Source organism: Camponotus vicinus, unplaced genomic scaffold, assembly GCF_025532165.1.
Source record: "Camponotus vicinus isolate PSW18456_S1 unplaced genomic scaffold, iyCamVici1.0 SCAF_2, whole genome shotgun sequence".
NCBI lineage: Eukaryota > Metazoa > Arthropoda > Insecta > Hymenoptera > Formicidae > Camponotus > Camponotus vicinus.
The window spans coordinates 10,755,324-10,777,500 of record NW_028141956.1 but is presented as its reverse complement, the minus strand read 5'-3'; the positions used below and the strand labels follow the sequence as shown (position 1 = coordinate 10,777,500).

General features: G+C 32.0%; 5 protein-coding genes across 14 annotated transcripts in view; 2 read left to right on the top strand and 3 right to left on the bottom strand.

The window, feature by feature from the left end:
* Positions 1-1,357, bottom strand: part of LOC145967006 (uncharacterized) — a 7,250-nt gene extending 5,893 nt beyond the window's left edge. For 2 of the 3 annotated variants that reach the window (XM_083091549.1, XM_083091550.1), the window contains exon 1: positions 629-1,123. In XM_083091549.1, the coding sequence (XP_082947675.1) occupies positions 629-812 (184 nt within the window). In that variant the 5' untranslated portion in view covers positions 813-1,123. Of the gene's footprint in view, positions 1-628; positions 1,124-1,342 lie in introns of those variants that run through there. The other variant, XM_083091552.1, reaches the window with a different exon arrangement.
* A 1,064-nt stretch (positions 1,358-2,421) lies between these two features.
* On the top strand, positions 2,422-7,988 carry LOC145966024 (uncharacterized). Of its 2 annotated transcripts, none has more exons than XM_083089695.1 (3): positions 2,422-2,596; positions 3,643-3,796; positions 5,255-7,988. In XM_083089695.1, the coding sequence occupies exon 3, from the start codon at positions 5,329-5,331 to the stop codon at positions 7,000-7,002; it is 1,674 nt and encodes a 557-aa protein (XP_082945821.1). In that variant the 5' UTR covers positions 2,422-2,596; positions 3,643-3,796; positions 5,255-5,328; the 3' UTR covers positions 7,003-7,988. The 2 variants fall into 2 exon arrangements, with proteins under 2 accessions (XP_082945821.1, XP_082945822.1); XM_083089696.1 differs by lacking the exon at positions 2,422-2,596 and adding an exon at positions 2,629-2,741.
* On the bottom strand, positions 6,969-9,029 carry LOC145966026 (NADH dehydrogenase [ubiquinone] 1 beta subcomplex subunit 1). 6 transcript variants are annotated; one of them, XR_014436950.1, is made up of 3 exons: positions 8,775-8,919; positions 8,523-8,609; positions 7,744-7,924 (listed from the first exon to the last, which is right to left on the bottom strand). XR_014436950.1 is itself a non-coding variant. In XM_083089700.1 (3 exons), the coding sequence occupies exons 1-2, from the start codon at positions 8,909-8,911 to the stop codon at positions 8,527-8,529; spliced, it is 249 nt and encodes an 82-aa protein (XP_082945826.1). In that variant the 5' UTR covers positions 8,912-9,029; the 3' UTR covers positions 7,744-7,924; positions 8,523-8,526. The 6 variants fall into 6 exon arrangements, 5 of the variants coding, with proteins under 5 accessions (XP_082945829.1, XP_082945828.1, XP_082945826.1 ...); XM_083089700.1 differs by having other exon boundaries at positions 8,523-8,613; positions 8,750-9,029; XM_083089703.1 differs by lacking the exons at positions 8,523-8,609; positions 8,775-8,919 and adding an exon at positions 8,412-8,503 and having other exon boundaries at positions 6,969-7,924.
* On the top strand, positions 8,270-11,326 carry LOC145966025 (mitochondrial carrier homolog 2). The gene is made up of 9 exons (XM_083089697.1): positions 8,270-8,581; positions 8,792-9,186; positions 9,265-9,401; positions 9,508-9,592; positions 9,784-9,949; positions 10,013-10,144; positions 10,430-10,616; positions 10,712-10,779; positions 11,044-11,326. The coding sequence occupies exons 2-9, from the start codon at positions 9,177-9,179 to the stop codon at positions 11,234-11,236; spliced, it is 978 nt and encodes a 325-aa protein (XP_082945823.1). The 5' UTR covers positions 8,270-8,581; positions 8,792-9,176; the 3' UTR covers positions 11,237-11,326.
* A 641-nt stretch (positions 11,327-11,967) lies between these two features.
* Rn-tre (USP6 N-terminal like RN-tre) lies at positions 11,968-20,582 on the bottom strand. Of its 2 annotated transcripts, XM_083089694.1 has the most exons (9): positions 20,196-20,582; positions 19,764-20,002; positions 19,352-19,675; positions 19,087-19,274; positions 18,631-18,791; positions 17,928-18,248; positions 17,279-17,414; positions 15,812-16,246; positions 11,968-14,335 (listed from the first exon to the last, which is right to left on the bottom strand). In XM_083089694.1, the coding sequence occupies exons 2-8, from the start codon at positions 19,913-19,915 to the stop codon at positions 15,813-15,815; spliced, it is 1,716 nt and encodes a 571-aa protein (XP_082945820.1). In that variant the 5' UTR covers positions 19,916-20,002; positions 20,196-20,582; the 3' UTR covers positions 11,968-14,335; position 15,812. The 2 variants fall into 2 exon arrangements, with proteins under 2 accessions (XP_082945820.1, XP_082945819.1); XM_083089693.1 differs by having other exon boundaries at positions 11,968-16,246.
* Positions 20,583-22,177: the final 1,595 nt, after the last annotated feature.

Genomic DNA, 22,177 nt, shown 5'->3' with positions numbered 1-22,177 from the left:
TTCCTCTAATATCAAGTTCCTATTTGAGTTTCTAGATACAACTAGTTTCTACATGATAAAAAGCAAAAAAAGTTCCAATGCAAACAAAATGGGATACTAACGAGTATACCAACGTATAATATATGTTAATACTAGTCTGAATTAACCAAATCGTTCATCTCTTTCTTTTTACATCGTGACGAATACGAGATGGAAAGAATGGAAAATCAATCGAGATTGCCTTCCAAAAATTTACTCTTTGGAGTAGAATTGCGTTCGATCGATCCAATCAGGACAAAGAAATTTACGTTTCGCTTACTCTGATTGGTCAATCGAATGCCACTCTACTCCAATAAATTGAACGCAACCCAAGTCAATGTAAGTCAATCCATGAATCAATTCATCGACGAAGTCGATCCGTGAGGATCACGTTTCAAAATTTATTCCTTGAAACAGAATAGTGTTCGATCGATCAGGATAAGGAAATCTTTTATTCTGATTGATCAATCGAGCGCTATTCTACTCCAATGAATGAATTTTGCAACCAAGCGAGATCAACCCTAGAAACGAGGAAGCATGAACGAACACACATATATGCACACACGTACATACACGTAGAGAGAAAGAGAGAGAGAGGAAATGGAAATACCTTTGAAATCCTGCATTTGCTCCCATTCCTTCCTGTAGCGTTGCGTGTACACCCGGGTCTTCGCGTGACTGATCTTCCCCGTTGGCGTGAGACGCGGAGTCGTCGCGGCCAGGAGATTGCACACCACGGCCGTCGCCTGCTTACTGCTGATAAGCGTCACCGGTCGTGGTATTTCGTCGTCCATGATTCGGGACCCGCGCCGAATATTATTCGAATCTCGTGGCTAACGCCGTATACAAAAATCCGGCGCTCTCGGGAGATATACCCAAAATCGCAGCGCGAAATTACTAAATAGTTTTTTTCCGCAGCTCGTCCACTCGTAACGGGTGGGGAGTCAGTCGGAGCGGTCGCTTTCTCTAGCCTCGCCTAGTGCCTCGATTCTTCCCTAGTTGCAACGGAGGAGCCCGGCCGTTACTGACTGTCACTGCGCGGAAGAAACGGCGTTCTCGTCCTCGACGTGGCAAAGATGGCGGCGCGTCGCAGGGCTGTATCTATCTAGGGAAAAAAGAGAGAGTTCGGAAGTTCTCGATTAGATTAGATTCGTCGGCTTTCGAGACGATCGAGCATCTTTAACAGAATCGTTTAACGCGTCCTTTTATATAGAATTAAATATAAATTTATTATTAAATACTAATTATAGTTAATGTTAATTGCATATATTTCGATGCGCTTTTAAAGCTACGTTACTGATGGGTGAAACGTAAATCGTCTTACCGATATGCGTGCGCATCATCGTCAAAACGCACCCCACTAAACGTGAAGTCCACGAAGAGAATATGGTACTTTCTAGTTTATAAATTAGTGACGGGATATTTCCTATGTTATTATAGTGCTTTATAGCGGGAAAGCGATCTTTCGAGAATGAATTTTATTCTGCCTGAGTCACTTTCAGGAAATGCGTCGTTACTGCCATCTAGAAGTTCCTGAATACGTCTCGCTCCGAGATAGAACTTTAACGTTCCTCTAGCATTATTTATACTAGGCGAGATCACGAAATCTAGAAAACTAATGATCACTAGCTTATTGAAAGGCGATGTTGGTTGTCCGTTATTGCACGATTGTTTTAAATTGCTTGCACTATATGAAGAATATCGTATATGTTTTAAGAATTCAATAATAATAAAGAAGATTAATTTTATTGTTGTTCTATTGTTGTTTTTATCATAAGATAAATATTATTGTTATAAAATTTGTTATAAAATAATTTTATATTATTATATTATACATAAATAATAATTATATAACGTCATTATAATCATCATCTCTTTCATCCAATTAATTTACACAATGATTTTACTCTTCAATCAATTTTAAATTATAAATTTATTTTAAATAAGAAGTGGAATATAATGCTATATTTTTTTTTCAAAAGAGTTATACATATATATATATATAATCAAAAAAGAGAAAAAATATAGAATAAGATAATATAACAATAATTTTTTTTCAGATTAAAACGCGTTATTGTATTTATCGCTTTTTATTTAAATTAGAATTTATTTATACAAAATTGATTAAAGAAATGAAAACATTATGTGAACATGTTAAGTGAACATATTTATAGTTTTATATATATATATATATATATATATATATATATAATATATATATATATAATATATAATTATACACATGTTTACTTAATGCCCTCTTCTACAATATTTTCTAAACAAAAATTTCAGTTTTCTATGTATCATCAATTTATCTTATAAAATATTTTCAAAACAAAATGACTTAATAGTTGTAAATCGATATTTAAGTAGTTAATAAATCTTTTTGCTTCGGTAGTTTTCGAATTCTCATTTAAGGGGATGAATCGGTAAAAAAAAGAATAGACCAAGGATACATTCGACACGCATACATATACACATGTAACGCAGGAGCTGCAGGTAGAATATCATGAATTTATCCGCCTGCGCAGTCCAATGGAACTGGCTTTTAAAAAGGACCCAACAAATCGCCTTTCAGGTACGAAGGAGCAATCCTTAACACAAGCAAAGCCTGCATGTCTGGTCGTAAGCTTTAGTCGAACGTACGTTAAGAGAAAGTTCAGTTTAAATGCACACGTCGGGAACGCTACACGTGTTTGTACAAAGTGCGAAAGTTATAACAAGTATGTATGTAACATTAATTTTAATAATTGGCAATATGCATTTTAAATTATTTCGATTTCAAAATCATAAATTATTATAATAAAGAAATCTAATATTTATTTTTTCTCTTATAATTTGCCTTTAATATTCTTTCTTAGTATAATATGAATAAAGGAAAGTATCTTTCAAAAGATATAAAATACATTTTTAAATTAATTTAGTTGTGTTTTTAAAAAAGAATTGTAATAATTGGTAAAAAAAATTTAGAGTATTTATTATTATTTTATAAATTTTTTCTATAGAATTTATTTTATAAATCTAATATTTTTTTATAGATTTATTTACTTGATATATTTTTGTAGAATATTTTTCTATATATTAAGAGAATTCAATCTTTTAAACAATTCAAAACAGAATTCACCTCATAAATTTTATGTTATGTAACATAAAAACATTTAAATACGTAAAATATGCACAAATGAAAAAATATATCAGATAATACCAAAATATATATCACAAATCAGAATATACATGAATCAGAATATGAACATTAAACATGTATAATGTATAAAATTATAAAGAGAATTTTATTTCGAATTTTGTCGCAAATTATAGATCGTGAGTAGATGGAAAAATTAACTAATTATAGAAAGTGGGCTTTAGATAAAACGAATAAGCCCAACGCAATTTTACATTTTTAAAGTTAACTGTTTTACTCGATATTTTTGTAATAATATCTTCTTAATAATTTAGTAACAAGTAATATATTTAAACTTATTTTAAAAGATAATTCGCGACAAAATATAATATAAATTAATATATATAAATTCAAAATATAAATCTCTTTATAATTTTACGTATCACATGTTTAATATGTATGTGTAGTTTGATATATAAAAAAACCAATACATTATTTTTCAGAGAGAACAGAATCTCCTTGACAAACACAAATAAAGCCTGCAGATCTCGAATTATAAGATCCAGACGAACATTAAGGGAAAGTTCAGTTTAAATGCACACGCCGAACGCTACACGTGTTTATACAGAGAGTTTATACAGAGTACGAAAATTTTGGGTATGTAATATTAATTGCATTTCAATAATTAATAATATACATTTTAAATTATACTAATTTTAAAATCATAAATTATCAATAAAGAAATTTAATATCTATTTTTATAATTTGTCTTTAATATTCTTTCAATATAATATGAATAAATTTATATATAGTATCTTTCAAGATATGGAATAAATTTTTAATTATAATTAATTTAATCATTGTTATACTATTATTGTCATACAATTTTTTAAAAATAATTGTAATAAATAGATGATAAATAGATTTTAGAATATTTATTTTAGAGATTTTATCGATTATTTTATAAATTTAATATTTAATATTTTTTTAGATCTGTTTTATTTGACATATATTCTTATGTAATGTCTTTTTATGTATTTATAATTCATTTTATAGATGATCCATATAATTTGCGATAGAATTCAAAATAGATTTCTCTTTATAAATTTATGCGCAAAATTACGTGTTTATATATATATATATATATATATTTATATTTATATTTTGTATGTATTTTATGTGTTGAAGTATTTTTTTATTATACCATATAAAATTTAAATAGAATTCTTGAATTTTATCGAAAAATTATACATCGTCTAAATTGAGCTTTAAATAAAATGGACATTCACCGCAATTTTACATTTTTAAAGATTATTATAATATAATATAATTAATTATATATTATTAATTATTATAATATAATTAATTATATATTGTCTAACATAGATTTTTAATAAGTGATTAATTAATTTAATAAGTCAATTTTATATTTTGAAGAGTTAACTATTTGATAATTTACTAATAATAAAATGTTTTTATATTTTAAACTCATTTTATATAGACGACTAATTCATGACAAAATTTAAGATAGAATTCTCTTTATAATTTTAAACGTCAGCTATATTTAGTGTGCATATGTATATTTTAATTTATGTGTATTTTAGACGTTTAAGTATTTTTTATATTACCCGTTTTGTATTACCTATTTACCATGTTTAAATGTTTTCTTGATATAAAATCATAAGTAAAATTCTGTCTCGAATTTGTTGCAAATTATGGATTGTGTAATATAGGATTTAAACGAGAGACATGCTCAATTTTACATTTTTAAAGTTGACACAACTCAAAACTTCCCTAACAACACACATGTCCAAAAGATGTCCAGAGGTCATCAAAAGGACATCCAGAGGACATAAATTATCCTTTGGCTGTCCTCTAGATATTCTATAGACGTCTTTTGAACATGTGTGTTGTTAGGGTTATAATCTCACTTCAATAATTATTATATGTTAAATATGATAATGAATGAATGTCTTAATAAATGATAATTTTCAATTATTCTCTACACTTATGTATATATCATTTTATCGTTTACTGCAAGATTAATATTACTATAAATTTATCATTTTTATTTACATTCAATTTAATGAATTAATATGTCCATTATTTTTGCAGAAATATTGCTAAATACAACAATACTTCAGTTTCTGTATAATCCAAGAGACTCATTTGCTGACTTATCATCAACAATGTCAACAACGAAACCAATATTGTACAGAGTCGAGACATACATCGTGCCCGAAATAAACAAGAAAAAAGAATTCTCGCTACAAACTACAATCAATGAGATCGACGATCTTAAGGTTGCGAAATTAAACGTGCGAGAAGATGAAGACACATCGGAAAATAATACTGAAAACAGAAAAAATACATCGCCCGCTTCAAATAGTAAATGCATGGAATCCAGAAGATATCTTATGGATGACAACAAATTAATTAAAAGAAAAATGATAAAAAATATTAAAAACAATGAGTCTTTATCCAACGAGCAATTCAATAACAATAACGTTAAATATAATGACAAGGATTCTGACGAGCACCTGAATGTACAAAGAGAGTTTCAATCGTCAATCGGATCGCAGGATGCATTCTATCCTGTAAAACAATTTAAGAAGTTCAATAGTTTGATGTCCATCGACGAAAGAAGCGAAAATTTCTTGGAATGTAAAATGAACGATTTTTGTCATCACGGTTTCAAGAATGGTTGCACCGCGACAATTCCTTCGCCCGAGGAGGTCAGCGATGAGATTTTTAAAGAAAATTGGTTACACAAGATGGAGATCTTGCGACAGCGTGATGCCGCCCTGAAGGAGAGGGAAATAAATCTGCAAAAAAAAGAGAGGGAATTGTTCAAAAAAGAAAAAGAACTCAGAATCAAAGAGAGAACTCTCAATGAAAAATTAAAACTAGTAGATCAACAGTTAAAATATCAAAAAGACATACAACTCGTAGAGAGGAGGCTGGGAGAAGTAGCACAAACTTTATCCCATAAAATCATGGAATCTGATGTTAAAATGGAGAAATTGAGAGATTGTCAACCTATGGAAAAAACTTCAACATTGCAACGATCAACTTCGACACCTGAAAAAATCATTGAGCCAAGTGAGAAAAACGAAGAAGATAAAAAAATAAAACATCTAACACATCCAAAGAACTATCCATTGAAGCAATCCTCTTCGTCGAACCCAATTTCCAGGACTCATTCATACGCTAGTATGAAATACAAAGAACAATTCCCTCGCAATAAAATACGCTATGATGATCTAAACTCGACGTTGTCGGCGGATAATGGAGATTCATCCTTCGTACGGACATCGGAGCGATTTAATCCGTTACTTTATAAGAAACCATACGCGTTTACGAGATCGGCAAGCGAGCGGAGGACAAGTAAGACGAGTAATGCGGTTGTTACAAAGTCGCAAGAAGTAGCCAATGTTGAGAAGAAGTCTGACCCTATTGTCGAAGAAGGCAGGGTTTTCCAAAAACTCAGCGAAAACATATACGCCTCGCAGGACAAGAACACGAAATTTCAAAATTATGGACTTGTGGATTGTAAATTGGACGACATTCAGCAAAACAACGCGAAGCATAATCCTGGCAATGAAAAAAAGTTGTTTTCGTACCTCGATCTGGCAACCAGTGATAAATGCGGTCGCCAGAATCAGACTGATCCCAAAGACAGGCCAATCTCTTGGAACGAGAAAGCAGATGAATGGCTACAAAAGAAACGCCAAGCATATAACTTGGCGGTGAAAAACTCGGCTGAGAGTAAGGAGAACCTTAAGTGTAATATTGTCATGGAAAAAGGTAGAAAAAGTTCAAAAAAAAATGCCAAAAACAAATTATTTACTATATTTCGATAGCACACTTATGGTACTAGTATTAATATAGCATAAAAAAAGAGTTTATCTACTCTAGAACCAAACCAGTCAAAAACTCTGTAGTTCTCTGTTACTCATTCTAAAATCAATGATCTCTAGAAACTTGTAATATACTATTCTAATTTAATATTGTAATATAGTATTCTAATTTAATATTGTAATTTTAAATTTGTATATAGTTAGTCATAAGTTCAACATATATATCAAGTTTTCAATAAAATAATTCTGTATTTGCAATCCATTATATTTATGCAATCATCTGCATAATCATTAAGTGTCATATTGTAATATTTTTCATATTAAATAATATTATATACTGTTACCAAACCGAAAGAAAATAAATAAAAAGAAAGATAAAGAAACGACAAATTATATATAAGCATTAGTAACCGTATTGTATCATGATTTATATTGCGCATATATATTAACGAGACACACTTGTCACCTTATGATCCTTTTGCGATTTCACTAGCAGAGTATATTTATTTCTTAATTTACATAGAATTAATTCTGCAATTACCTACGATTCGACGATGCATGATAAACATGAAATTAATATATATAAATTAATAGCCCCAAGAGGGTGGCTCTCCAGGCTTCAATTCTCTACCATATAACGCCGATTTGTCTCTGAACATTGACAGGCGCTCCGACTCCATATGATCTAGTTTATGTCCGATCATAAAGCCTGCGATAGGAAAGATGAGTGTCCAATAATATTTCCACATTTTGCGACAAATTTATATTGCAGTCCTAGTGTTCCTGTTGCTCGGCAAGTTGACGCTTCCAGCGAGCCGTGTGTCTCAAATCTGCAGTGATTGTAACCACCGCGAACGTGGGGAATAGCACACTGATCAAGTTGCGCCTAATCAAGATTCCGATGGATGTAGAAGTACCCATTAAACTGGAAAAATCGAGAGAATTGAGATTAAAAATTACAGATAGACAAGGAATGATGAACGAAATTTGACTTCCCTGTACTAAGCTCGTGTAAAATTAATTAAAGAAAATATCGAAAACAATACGCGCTACCAAGATTGCATGAAACTACTCAAACTAGTCAAACAGCTGATTTTATTTCGAACGAAAATAACACGAAAATAGGCTAAGGCTAAGAAATGAAAGAGATAAAGAGAAGACGAATAAAGAATTTCTTACGTTCTACGAGCGCATCGGTTGATTAATTTTTTTGCGCTCGAAGGTTAAAGTTATTTCAATTGTTATGTAATCACGCGAGAAGCGACGAAGGGGCTTGAAACGAATCGTCGCTCCTCCTATCATTTCTTCGCGAGAAACATCGATTCCGAACTTCCCTAAAATCTCGAGTAGAATAAGCACGACATAGAGAATTCGATCTCGTGCTCGATTTTTAAGAAGGGCAGCGCATTTACCTTCGCGATCGATTGGAATCTACTCCAAAAAAAAAAACAATCCGTTCCTGAGAGGTTAAGAAACAAGGGCGATTAATATGTTGATAAAACGAACATATCAAACGTACTTACATTCCTAAGCAAATCTAGAATTCACCACGTTTTCTCTTATATGTATAATCCTGATCCTGGTGAGTGAATATCGTAAATATCCCTTTTCTGGCTTGAAATAAAATTTATATGTGAGAATCAAAATTTGGGAAAAAATTGCAGGAACGATTAGAAATATAATTAGAAAATACGTGGATCTACAAGAGTATAAATTAATAATAAATAAATCTCGAAAATGTGTGATTTACGTTAGTGATAGTTGTGATAGCGGACCTTTTATCCTTCTCCAGTTTTATCGGCACTGCTGAGTGACCAAGTAAAGGCCCATTCACATGGCCATTTGATAGCGATCGACTGGTGCAAAGGGTGGTTTCCAATGGGACGAGAACAGACATAAATCCTCTTCTCATTGCGTCCTCTCCCGTTACTTCCTTATCACTCGTGATTGCCCTTCAGATTCGCCGAAGGCTCAGGGACACCGACGTGATGCCGCTTCGACTACTTTTGTGTAAATAGAAATATTCTGTCACACGCTACTGATTGGACTTAATCACCCGGTTGGCAGTCGTCCTTCTGCTTGGTTTGAGAAAAGGCAGGAGATATTCGGGATAAATAGGTGGGCTGAAAGAAGAGAAAATTTATCGCCAGTGGTATTAAGTGTTGTGATCTTAACCGATGAAAACTGGCAAGTTTTAGTATTAGGAAAATTGTCTCTTTTGAAGAAGAAATTTTATGCGAACTATATTCTCTGTTCTTTCTGTAGGGAAGAAAAAATTTAGAAACTTATCGAATATGCCTCCGAAATCGAAAGAGACAGAGGTTTTATGGTCGGATATAACCGGCCGCATACTGATCAATGCGATCACTCATCCTATCGAGTACGCAAAGGTTTTGATACAGGTAATATTTTTATTATCAATAGAATACTCTCATGCAAATAAATTGATACACTCTTGAAGCAAAGTCTCCTTCAAAAAAAAGATTGTACATTTATTTTATATTACAGATTGGATACGAGCCTATTCCACCAAAACCAACTGTAACATTATTTGGAAAACCAGCACTGAAATTACCCAATGCCTTCACTTATAGTAAGTCTGAATTTAATTTAAAATCTAGGAGATAATTTTTCTCTAAAAAAAAAAAAAAAAGATTTTTTAGATTATATTATATAAATATATTAATTCACAAAGTTTTTTATATAAATTAGATGAAAAATTACTTTCTTTTTTTATATATATATTATATTATTATATCTTATATATCATATCATTGTTTACAGTTAAATACATAAAGAGCATAGATGGTTTCACGGGTTGCTACAGAGGTCTGATACCAAAGGTATGTTCCTGTACAGTTAGCACAATAGCGTGTGATAAAACTTTGGAGTATCTACAACAGAATTGGGTACAGAATGAAAATGAAGACGATGAGAATGAAATCATAAGGTACATATGTTGAGAAGAAAAAGAAAAATACATATACAACAATATAATGTTTCACATTTACAGACGTAAGAAATGTATACGTGAGATAGTAAGAGATGTAATTGGTAGAACTGTCGCGATCGTAATTAGTCATCCTCTAGAAGTCATTTCATTAAGGATGATGGCTCAATTTGTGGGTGGAGAGACAAAGTATAGGTATTGTGTATTGTGATTATTCTTAATATAATAAATAACAATAAAATTTAGAATGCCAGGATAAAATATCTCAGAAGACTTTTAAATAATTTAATATTGAAAGAACATTTATATATATTATAGAACAAAGACACAAATTATACATAATTACATTCACTTTTGTGGATCTTAAAGAAAATTGACAATTTTAAGCTTAGTTTTCTGCAAAATATATTTAATTTTCTGCTTTAAGTCTTTTGTTATTATGAAATTAAAATTTGCTTATTATTATGTTTTTATAAATAGTAGTATATTTGGCTCGTTCCTGGAAATCTACAGAGAGAATGGAATCTTGGGATATTATGCAGGATTGATACCACGTGTTATAGGAAGTGCCGCGGCTATAATTTTAGCTGGTGTCTCCACATATGCTATAAATAATTATGTTATACAAGAACCGACAATGAAGCCATATACTGCATCAACCATGAAAGTAAGTTGATCGGGAAAAGTACTTTAATACATATTTATATGATATATTTTAGAACTAATATATAAATATGTTTCTCTAAAATAAAATGTCTGTAGTTCTTGGCTACTACTGTGATGTACCCATTCCTGGTGGTGTCACATTGTATGGCAGTAAATGACTGTGGGTAAGTAAAACTTATAAATTGTTTTATTACACACACATACACATATACATACATACATACATACATACATACACACATACATACATACATAAAAACAATTATACAATTAGAAAATAATAGAAGTAATATCTATTGTGATATTTTAGAATAAAAAATAACACACACTTGATTTAAACATAAAGATATCTAGAAATTAAGGATATTTTTAATATTTCCCAGAAATAATGCATCAGATTAGATTAATATATTTAAAATTTATTCAAGATTGGTGGCTGGTCTACCACCACACATGCCAATTTACAAAAACTGGCTGCATTGCTGGTCCCATTTATCAGTCCACAACCAATTGAAGAGAGGCAGTAGTTTGTTATGGCGTTATTATACTGGACCACAAATGATATTGAATGGCAAAGTGATACCAATTATAGGCGACAATTTTTACCATCCCAGTCCTTAACAAGTGTCTCATCAAGTAAGCCCAGATGAGTTTGTTATAAACCAAATGAACCTGTTATAAGCCAAATATATTCGACCGATCTGTCATGTCCATTTGATATTTAATTTATACAGTATATACTTAGCGTCTTATAAGAAAAGAAAAAAAGAAAGTTCCCTGACAATGAATTTCTATATGGAGATCATATAAAAATTTCATGCAATAAATGTTCTTCTAACTAAATGACCAAGTGATTATCAATAAGAGAGAATATAAAAAATAGTTTTTCAGTAAAACATTACAAACTAACAAATATTAGAAATTCTTGGTCAACTTAATTAAAAAGTAAATCAATCTTTATAAATGTTAAACTGTATTCATCGATTTCTGTGATAATATTTTTCAGTATTTTTTTTAAATTATCAGAAAAAGAAGGTAAACTAATTGTAATTAATCGTGATAATTATATATATATAGTATCACGTAATATTTTTTTAATGAGGAAATCAATGTACATCTGTATGTGAATCATCCTCGAAAAGAATTTAATTATAAAATTAATGGGTTATTTTTTTTAATCATTTTATGATTATTAATCTATGTCACATTTATTCAATCACTTTGATTGATTTTTAATATTTCTAAATCAGATTTTTTTACGAAATATGTATAAATAAAGATAAATCAACTTGAAATGAAAATATTTTTTAATTACGTCATAAACAAAAGATGGAAGAAAAACGAGATATAAGTTTGCTATTTTGACAATTAGATTTTATTGTTTCGACAATTAATCAACTTACATGTGATCCGCGTTGATAATTGATAAAATTTTAATGAGTATTGCATTCGTCGGACAAACATCTTTCTATACATACTGTGTCCTATAAAGAAAGAAGGGAGAAGAGAGAAAGATAGTAACACGCGACGTACAGACTCTCATCTCTCACCCCATTAATACACATATAAAAAAAAATATCTCGCTAATAGTCTTAAGAATGTTTGTATACACTTCTTTCTCAGACATGTTTGAACTGTAATTCGTCAGCTGAATGTGAATAATGAACAGATATATATATAGTGTATCTCATGACTTTATTAATCGTACATCAATATTTGAAATTTGATAAATGATCATCTGGTAGAAATTTATTTTAATTAGTTCTCAGTATTATACATATTTATTTAAAAGATTTAACTTTTCCAATTCTGATGAAATAAATATATACGAATTTTTTATACATTTATATTTAAACAAAGTTTAAATGAAATTAAGCTTTTTGCTGCAACTTTCACATCAAGACAAGGTCAAATTCAAAATTTGAGAAAAACCTATTATTAGAAAGCAAAGAATAGTTTTGAGACACACTGTATTCATATAATTAATGCACGGATTTTTTTTAAATTATTTTTGTGTTTAAATATACTAAAGGGAGGACTCTTTCCAAAGTACTCTTAGACTTGAATAAAATATATTACAATGTTCATAATCTCGATCTAATAAGCAAATGTATTCTTCTTACGAAGCAGTTGTATTCTTTTCACGCCTCCATTAAATTACTTTATTGAATTTATATATTTATGGACTTTTTCGTCTCACGATCGAACAAATGCAGTAATGATTGGTCATTGCTTCATTACAGAATCGTCCTTCTTAAAAACAAGTTACACTTAGTTATAAGTTACACTTTAATCACGATAAACAAATAATTATAATATCAATAATATCGTTGCACATAGCAGGGACCATCATATCAATTCAAGTAGTGTACTAACATCAGAGTTATCAAATTTATGTATACAATTCTACGAGGTAAAATATATTTTCAAGAACGCGCGTTGTCAGACTTTTACAATGAAATTTGTAACTACGGCCAGCATTATCGGAACAGCTACTAATATAATTAATCAGTGTACAACAATTTCCCCTCGCTCTTATATATATAAAGTCTCTTATTTAATATATTTTATATTAAAGATTCTTTCTGTTGACTATCGAGTTTGATTTTTTTCTTTTCAAGCAGATTATGCGAACGCATTGCAACACCAATCAGAGCTCTATATCTATTTTTAGTATATCTATTTCTCCTTTCACTATTTCTGTGTCAATCATTGTAATGTTATCTTATCTTATCTTGGCAAAATCGCATTATGCACACACAGTGTGCATAACGCATATGAAATTCGGCTTAAAAAATTAATGCACGATGCAAGAAACGGAAATCATATCTGACTAAATATGACGTACAATATTTTGTTATCTATATTAAAAAATCTTCCTGAACTGTTAAAAAAAATAAGGTCATCGTTGTTACAACGTTGTTCCGGATCGTATTAGAAATAAATGAGAAGGAACTCTTATGGTAGACAATTCAATTCTATCAATCTCATTCTCGCGTAACACGATAAAGATCAACATTCAATATTTAATCAACATCGCTTCTTTCTTATACTATTATTATTAGGTATTAACAATCGATTGTTTGTCGAGTCCGCATTAATGCATGAGTATAACTTTTGTAGGCTCTGTAAGCCGTAAGGCTATATACATTGAGGAATACTGCGTGCATTTCAGGAATGTTGGCGAAATCGGAAGCAAGGGGCACATTCGAAGCGCGATGCTTCTCTACAATTAAATAATGCAAAACAATCTCGATTCACAGAAAGAAACTGTTCAATATTCACATTCTAAGACGAAGAGACTTAAACTCAACAAGCTACATCTGAGAAGTTTCTTTTATTTAATATAGAAGAGAAGTTATTTTCTCTCCTTTTTTTCTTTAAATATTATGCATATGTACAAAAGTATATTTCTTACAATGTATGAATTATAAAAAAAAAGATGAGAAAGAAAGACAACAACTTAAGTAAAACAAAGTGACACATTAATGTTATCAAGGCAGCATACTTAATGTAATCGGTAAAAATAGTTTCCATTAGGACAGACAAATATAATCAGCTTGTGTGGTGAACGCATAAATAATCGGTACATCGTACGATATTTCTCCGAAAGTAGACTAAGAAAAGAGAAAGTATACTAAGATAAATTCGTTTATTAATTTACAGTTGCTCGGAGAATAGATCGTCGTGAACCAGTGATGTTCCTTTCTTAGATTTGATCTAAACAGAAAAACGTGCAAAACAATCTGGTAATTCTGACCAGAAATTTTAGCGACGATTTTATATCCAGAGACAAATCCATTCCCTTACATCTCTACATTACAAAATCCAATTATAGAGTTATATAGAGTTTAACGAGATTTATATTAATTACTTATTTGTGTCTATATCTAATGAAACTCAATTCTTTATAATAGTTATGTAAAAAAAATTAATTTGTCCCTAGATATATCTGTGTTTTATATACAACACGATTCTCTATACTCTTAACTCTTAATGGCGATCCGAAATACTGTAGCAGTGTTATTTCGGCTCCGCGAACACCCTTTATCATATACGCATTTTCTTCTTTTCACAAGAATCAAAAAACGATCAATAAAACTACAAATAAAACTGCATGATAAATACGGACGTGTATTAATATATATGCAACGAGTAATGCAATATTTAGCTATTTATGAATAATCGTAAATTAGGCCACGATGTTTGTAACGACAATATTTTGTTCATTTTAACTTTGGTAAATTGCAATGTTATATAAATTCCATTCTGTTTAAAATTGAAACATTAGACTCTCTGATCTCATTAAATCTTTGTAAGTTGGAATGCAATTAATTGTGAACATTTTAGAGTCTTCAAAAATTTAAATGTGTAATTGATTCTAAACTTTCTTCTTGAACTTTTTAAATTGAAGTACAATTTTTATAAGAATAACAGATATATCAAAGATTACATATAGTGTAATTAGTATTTAAGATTACGTTCTAAAAACGGTATACATGATATTAATTTTTATTCCATTTCTAAATTTTTTATACTTCAATTGACACGCTTTCTAAAACGAAATCTCTTGAAATTTAACACGATGGCTCTCGTATTTGTTATTGTTATTCTTTTTGTCGCATATGCGCGATTTGTTGTAAGGTATGAGATATATATAGAGTATGCCAGAAGTCGCGCATTTTTTTTTTAAATTCTTTGGATTAACTATATCTCCGACAAAAATAGATGCAGATTTTCAATGCTAAAGCTCCTCGACACATTCGTAAGAAACTAATAATTATTTTATTTTCCAAGAGAGATAAAAGATTCAAGAATACTCCCTATACATCAGAATGTTATGAAATACTGGTTGCATTTATACTAACAGTATGATATCCAATGTATAAGTAAAAATGAAAAGAGATCTCTATATGTTATGAAAAAATTTTGGACAAACTGAAATATTTTTTACAAGATATTAAAGAAGAAAAATATCGAAATTGACACAACATTACTCTTAAAGTTCGATTTACCAAAGGACGATACTTTTCAATACTTTGTAGAACAAATTCCCCATCTCGTAACATTGTCTTCTTACCTAGAAACGCGCGACTTCTAGGATGCCCTAGCTATGTGCACATGCACGCGATTATTTGGAACTTCACTTCATTTCGATTCGACAGTAATTTTCCGCACGCACACAACTTGACTTACTCTACTTCAAGTCTAGCTCCACTTCCGGGCTCTCCAAGGAAAACGGCTTGAGATTCTCGACGATGGGTGTCTGATCCGGGTCAACGCGGATGCGAATCTTATTGGTGTCTAGGGAGCGTGGTAGCGTGCGCGGTAGGTCGTCCTTGTAAGAGATCGCCGCCGACACGGGCGATGTATACGGCACGTAAATGCGCACTACATCCGGGCTAGGCTGATGTGGTGTTGCACGCGGCGTCGGTAGACCACCGCTGCCCGAGCTGGCGTTTGAGATATTGCTCTGGGTATCCAAGCTGTTGTCTAGCGCCTGGGAACGCGTCGCTGAACTGAACACCGATAGGTCAGCCGTCGATGTCACCGATGTCTCTGCCAACGATCGGCGAGAACCGTTAGGAGATGTGCCGTCATCGAGGCTCGGATCAAACGAGAACTTGCTTCCTACAAACAGATTTTTCGTATTAAATGCGCAAGGTTGAAACTACAAGATACGGTTTTCATGCATTTATCAGAATTTAGAAATCATTACTGAAATTTATTTTCGCTTATTAATATATGAATAGAGATGTAAACTTTAAATGATTTAATGCAATAAAGCAAAATTTGCGGTTTTTTTTTGTGAATATAAAAAAAGTATATTAACGAAAATCTTATCAGTAAGGATTGCATGGTAAAATAATGATCGTGCATAATATATAGGTCTCTTATTTATTTACATAATGTCAGAGGAACAACAAGCTTAATAATAAAACTGCGTAGGATGAATTATATTAATGTTATTTTAATATATAAAGATTGTTTCAACAAAGCGATATTCTGATTTACATGCATGGATAAAGTGTGTTGTGTTAAATCATATAACACTCAGCTTGGTTAATTTGGTGACACGAGATTTATTTATAGATATTTTGGATGAATCGCATTTCGTGAAGTGCATTTAACACATCAAGAATGTCCCGATTAATAATCGCATGATCCAAAGCATAATCGCGCAAATTAATACCATGTGTATCACAAATTAATACATGCGTAATATATACTTAGTATTACATAAAAAAATATCCTATTATATACTTTTGATGCATTCCTATACAATACGAGGAACTGCTGTATATATAAATCAATTTTGTGTACAACTATGTATGTATATATATGCTAGCTTATACAAAACAATATATCTTTACGCTTTGTATCGCGCGTGGCAAAGGCTTTCTACAAACTATATATATTCGACATTTCGACGTCAATCAAATTTCATTGAGCAAAATTGTTCGCGTCGCGAAGTTTATCGTCGCAGCGCGTAAGCACCGTGTTCCGCTTACAATCTAGTATTGTAGATAATTGTCGTTCGTACATTCGAATCAGTATTATCAGTATTCTCCTCCTCGGAATCGCTGTCACGTTCGACGCGCGAGGTACTATTATCTGTACTATTATCGTGTATGCTATTGTCACGGCTATCGCTGAACTCACCGCCAAGGCCACTAGTCGGTTCGACAGGTGTAGTGCTCTCCCTGCCGTTGTCGATCAGTGCCATGTCCCTGCGCTGCGCCACGGATTCTCGCATTACATGCTGAGCTTCGCTAAATTCTTCGCTTCGCCTTCCAACCTGGATGAATATGAAACAATGCTATCACATAATACAGTAAAATTATGGAGAAGAAAATATTTCCGATACTTTCTTTTATTGTTCGATTACTTCTATGTACGAATATTATAATACATACTATAATCATTGAATAAGATATATATTAAAATATATTAGCTTCTATATTTAAAACACAAAGTGCAGAGATAATACATGTCTTGTCAAAAATTGAAATAATTTTTCTTTAACAAAGACAAACGAATTAGGCAATTTTTGACCTCTAAGCAATCAAAAAAATATTTCAGAATTATAAGTATAAAATCTTCGGTAATAATAAGGAAGTGTGTGTGTGAATATCCAGATACATGGATTGATAGAATCCTATTGCAATATTTATTTACGGCTTTTTTTTCCATTCGCATTCCTTAGTATATTGCTTATTCATCACGTTTATTGTACATATTGTCAGAGATACTTTGCTATTTGTAAAGCAAATTTCTTTAAAAATACAAAACGGTAGCATTTTAACAATACCTTATTGGTAAACGAAGGCTCCTTGAAAGTGCCAAATGGAAAACGGGGCAGTTCATGAGGCAACGGTACACCCGGATAATCTAATTTGGCACGCTTTAACTCCTCCATGCTGCGCTCCATCGTACTGATCACATTGTCGTCATCAAAACAAAAGTCCTTTTCTAACTTGATTTGCAGATAGTTGCAGAATTCGTCGAGACTTTCCATCGGCATCAAATAGCGTTTGTGTAGCTTCATCACGGTGTACGCCATTGCCGGCAGAATACGATCACCGTCCAATAGAAATATGTCCCAAATACGAAGACCGAGACTAACGGGAGTCTGTGACGAGCAGATATTAATATCTTCAATAAATATTTTATATCTTACAGACATTCACTAATATTTGTTATTCATGCCAGGATACAATAGTTATAGTAATAGTTATATAATTTTTATATATTTTTTAAAATATTTTAAAAATGTAATCTAATCTCTAATCAAAGATTTTTAAAATGTTTTTATACAAGCTACATTCGATATATTGAACTTCAATGAGCAAGAATACATATATGAAATAGCTTGCTATATTTCATGCATAATTGAAAACTAATTACTGAAAATGCTTATTTATGAAAAGCTTGTTTTAAGGATAAAATGTGTAAGAAAAGGAATGCTATTAAAAAAATATGGTCTAGAAAGAAAGAAAGAAAGAAATACATACTCTCTCCTGAAAAACAACAAAAAACCATTTCAATGCATAAAGTATGGAATCGCAGCCGCATTTATCCATTTTCCGTTTCAATTTCGGCAAAAATTTGTTCATTATCTTGTCATGATGCTCTATGAAACGATTTAATTTTGGAAATCCATCGACATAAAAGCCTGCAAAAAATATATTACAAATATAAATATCTCAATGTACCGATAAATGTCAATAATGTCCAGAGGTTCGTAAATATAGTAGGTGGCACGACCTTTAACATTTGAGAAGCTTTATTGTGTTATTTTTTTTCTTTACATGATAAATTTATGCAGAAATGCGTATTCAATAGACTTTTTTTTCATTAATAACTTTTTACTCTTGCCATTCATCTGCATTCATGAACCCATGGACAATAACTTAATTAATGATAAAAATGTTGTCAAAGAATTATATTGATATAGAAAAAAATCCAACCATGCATGCTGTATTTTTGATCGGCAAGTAACACAGAAAGGCCCCAAAATGCGTCCTCTTCGTCCATGTAAAGCAGCAGCAAACCAGCTAGCACAGACATTCCTTGACAATACCCTACCTCCATATTATACATACTATAGGCTGCTAGTACGTAAAACATGGATTTTTGTTTTATGCTATATCTCTCCCTGGGAAAATAACGATATGATGTATCATCCTTTTCAAATATTATGACAAAGATTTTGTATTATTTCCAGTATCACACCTATAGTTAATGTGATCTCTGTATTGTCTGGCGACGTCAGCATCGATTTGTCTTATCTCTGTGGACCATTGACGAGCTAGTTGTAGCATCTCTTCATATTTGCCTGCTTGCTCCTTTTTGAGATTTTTGATGCCTAAGAGTAGAGTCCATACTTGGCCACGAAATCTGTTAGGAATTCCTTTGTATATTCTACGACGCAATTTTTCCTTGGTCGAGGCACTGTCCCACTGTTTTGTCATCTTCTCCCATTTCTTCAATCTCTCCATCTCCACATGGTGTAACTTGATCTGGTATGAATCCGGCTTCTGTGGTAATCTCTTATCGCTGTAGGTGAGACGAGGATTTGAGATTATCGATATACACGTTAATATCATGCACATCTAACTTTGAAAATCTAAATGCATGTGCATACTGTATAAATCCATATCTATCTGTAGTGTGATAGACTTCGTAACCAGGATCCTCCCAGGGATCAATCTGGGTGCCCTCCCTACCCCGGTCATAGCAGCTGAAAATCCTATCACGCTCTGCAGCAGACCGCTTCAACAGTTCTTCCTCATTCATCCCACGTGACAGTGCGCGGCCAGGCTCTTACAAGCATGCCGTTTCGTTAATGAATCTCTCTACCAGCATCCAGTCATTAAGCTTCATCTGTAAAGAAGTATATCACCAGTATGTACCAATACAGTTTGTAGACACACACGAATGAATTCTACTATAAGAAATCTATGTAATCAATCACACTTTAGAAAAGCTAAGACACACATGATTGCACTTAAATATCATTTTGAAGTGTGATTACATTGCATCACAAAATACGGAATGCATGCATGTATGAAATTACATATATTTCGTCGGCGTTCTCGCGCCGTGCGGAACGTAACAGATTTCGCCGTTAAATTGTCATATCGGCACGCGCACGACTGACAGAGTGACACTCAATGCGCGACCAAGTGGCCGAGCGGGCACAAAATGGATCTGTTTGGTTCCTCGCTGGCCAGGCGCAGGCAATACACGCGACACGACATTTGAACTCCTCGGCCGCTTGCCTCTGCCTCTTCTCCGAGAGTCCGCGGAAGACACTAGGGACACATTCCATTTGATGTTTGTAACGCTTACGATATCATTTCATTCTTGTTGTTGACCGAAAGTTAAACAAAGACGGATAATGTTCGTAAACGTTACGAATAGTAAGTAAAATGCGTCTTAGAGATGCGTTCCATTTGATATTGCGAACGCTCGCAGCATTATGAACAGAATCAGCGTTGGCCAATGAAGGAGAAGAAGAAATTTATTTTAATCAGAAAGAAGACTGAAAGATGTCATGACCCGCTTTTAGGTGATTCCTGAAAGCGATACGTCCTCTGTGGACATTAAAAACGTGGACATGAATTACGAAACCAGTGTCCACGAATGTTCCCAGAGGGTAACATATAATGTGCACGATTTCTGGTTCTGTTCCGTGCTTCGATTGGTATATATGTATATGTATACATATGCTATATCATATATATATATATATATATATATATATATATATATATATATATATATATATATACAGGTGTTCGGAAATTCAATCGACAAATTTTCAGAGATTGTCGGAGGCACCATAAGAATCATTTTTTTGCAAATGAATCTGGGGTCGGAAACGTGTCATTACATCGCTACGGCATACGGAGTGTTCGAAAGAGTCGGGATCTCGAAATATCACAAAAAATAGTTCGATTCCCAGATTGGAAGATGATCTAGCCAACCATGGCAAGATCGGTGCCTGATCCAGCCGAATCGGATTTGTGTTTGGATCTCTTGCCTTCGTGGGCGAGACATCTTACCATGAAAAGCTCGATAACTTCGAAACGGCTTACTTAAAGTTGGTAAAATTAGTGCTTTGAAAAGGTCTCGAGAAGGGCTACAAGAATATGCAATAAAAAGTGGAGGGTTCCATTTAAAAAATTCAAGGTGGCCTTGTCGTGACCTTGGCGACGCCATCCAAGGTCAAACACATGGCGCCAGTAAATAGACCTTTTTACACCCTACAACTTTTGTTTGAAACAATTTTTTGTAAAACTTCTATTTTTTGTGATATTTCGAGGTCCCGAAACTCTTTCGAACTCCGTATGCCGTAGCGATATAATGACACGTTTCCGACCCCAGGTTCATTTGCAAAAAATGATTCTTATGGTGCCCCCGACAATCTCTGAAAATTTGTCGATTGAATTTCCGAACACCCTGTATATGCCAATCGAAAAAGCGAGCCAAAATGCAATCGTTCAATTAAATATTTATATATACCTATATACATATATAATGTGATGATTAAATATATAAAATATATATAAAATATATATTTATATAAAATATAAAAAAATATATAAAATATATCTCTTTATTATTATTCTGGAATATTTATTTACTCACATAAAACATAAAATATCAGAAAACAATTATTTTTATTCGCAAAAAATGCGATCAGTACTCCTATTCTGTAACTTATTTTAACGCTATAAAATCGCTATTATAACGCCTCTTTGTGCACTTATTTTCTGATATGTTTTGGTAGTAAAATGTGTGGGAATAAGTATTAATATATTATTATTAATAATAAACAATAATGCGCATGTTGAAATAATTAATTAAATAGATGAATGTAGAGAGAAGGAAATTATTTATTATTCGCGCGTGATGATTAGTAGTAGATTATTTCGATAAAATAATTTAAATGATCGCATTAATTTAAATAATCACATTTGTTGTATTAATAAGAAACAAATGTAATATTTTTTTAATTACTTATAAATAATTTTATAAATAATTAGGATATCT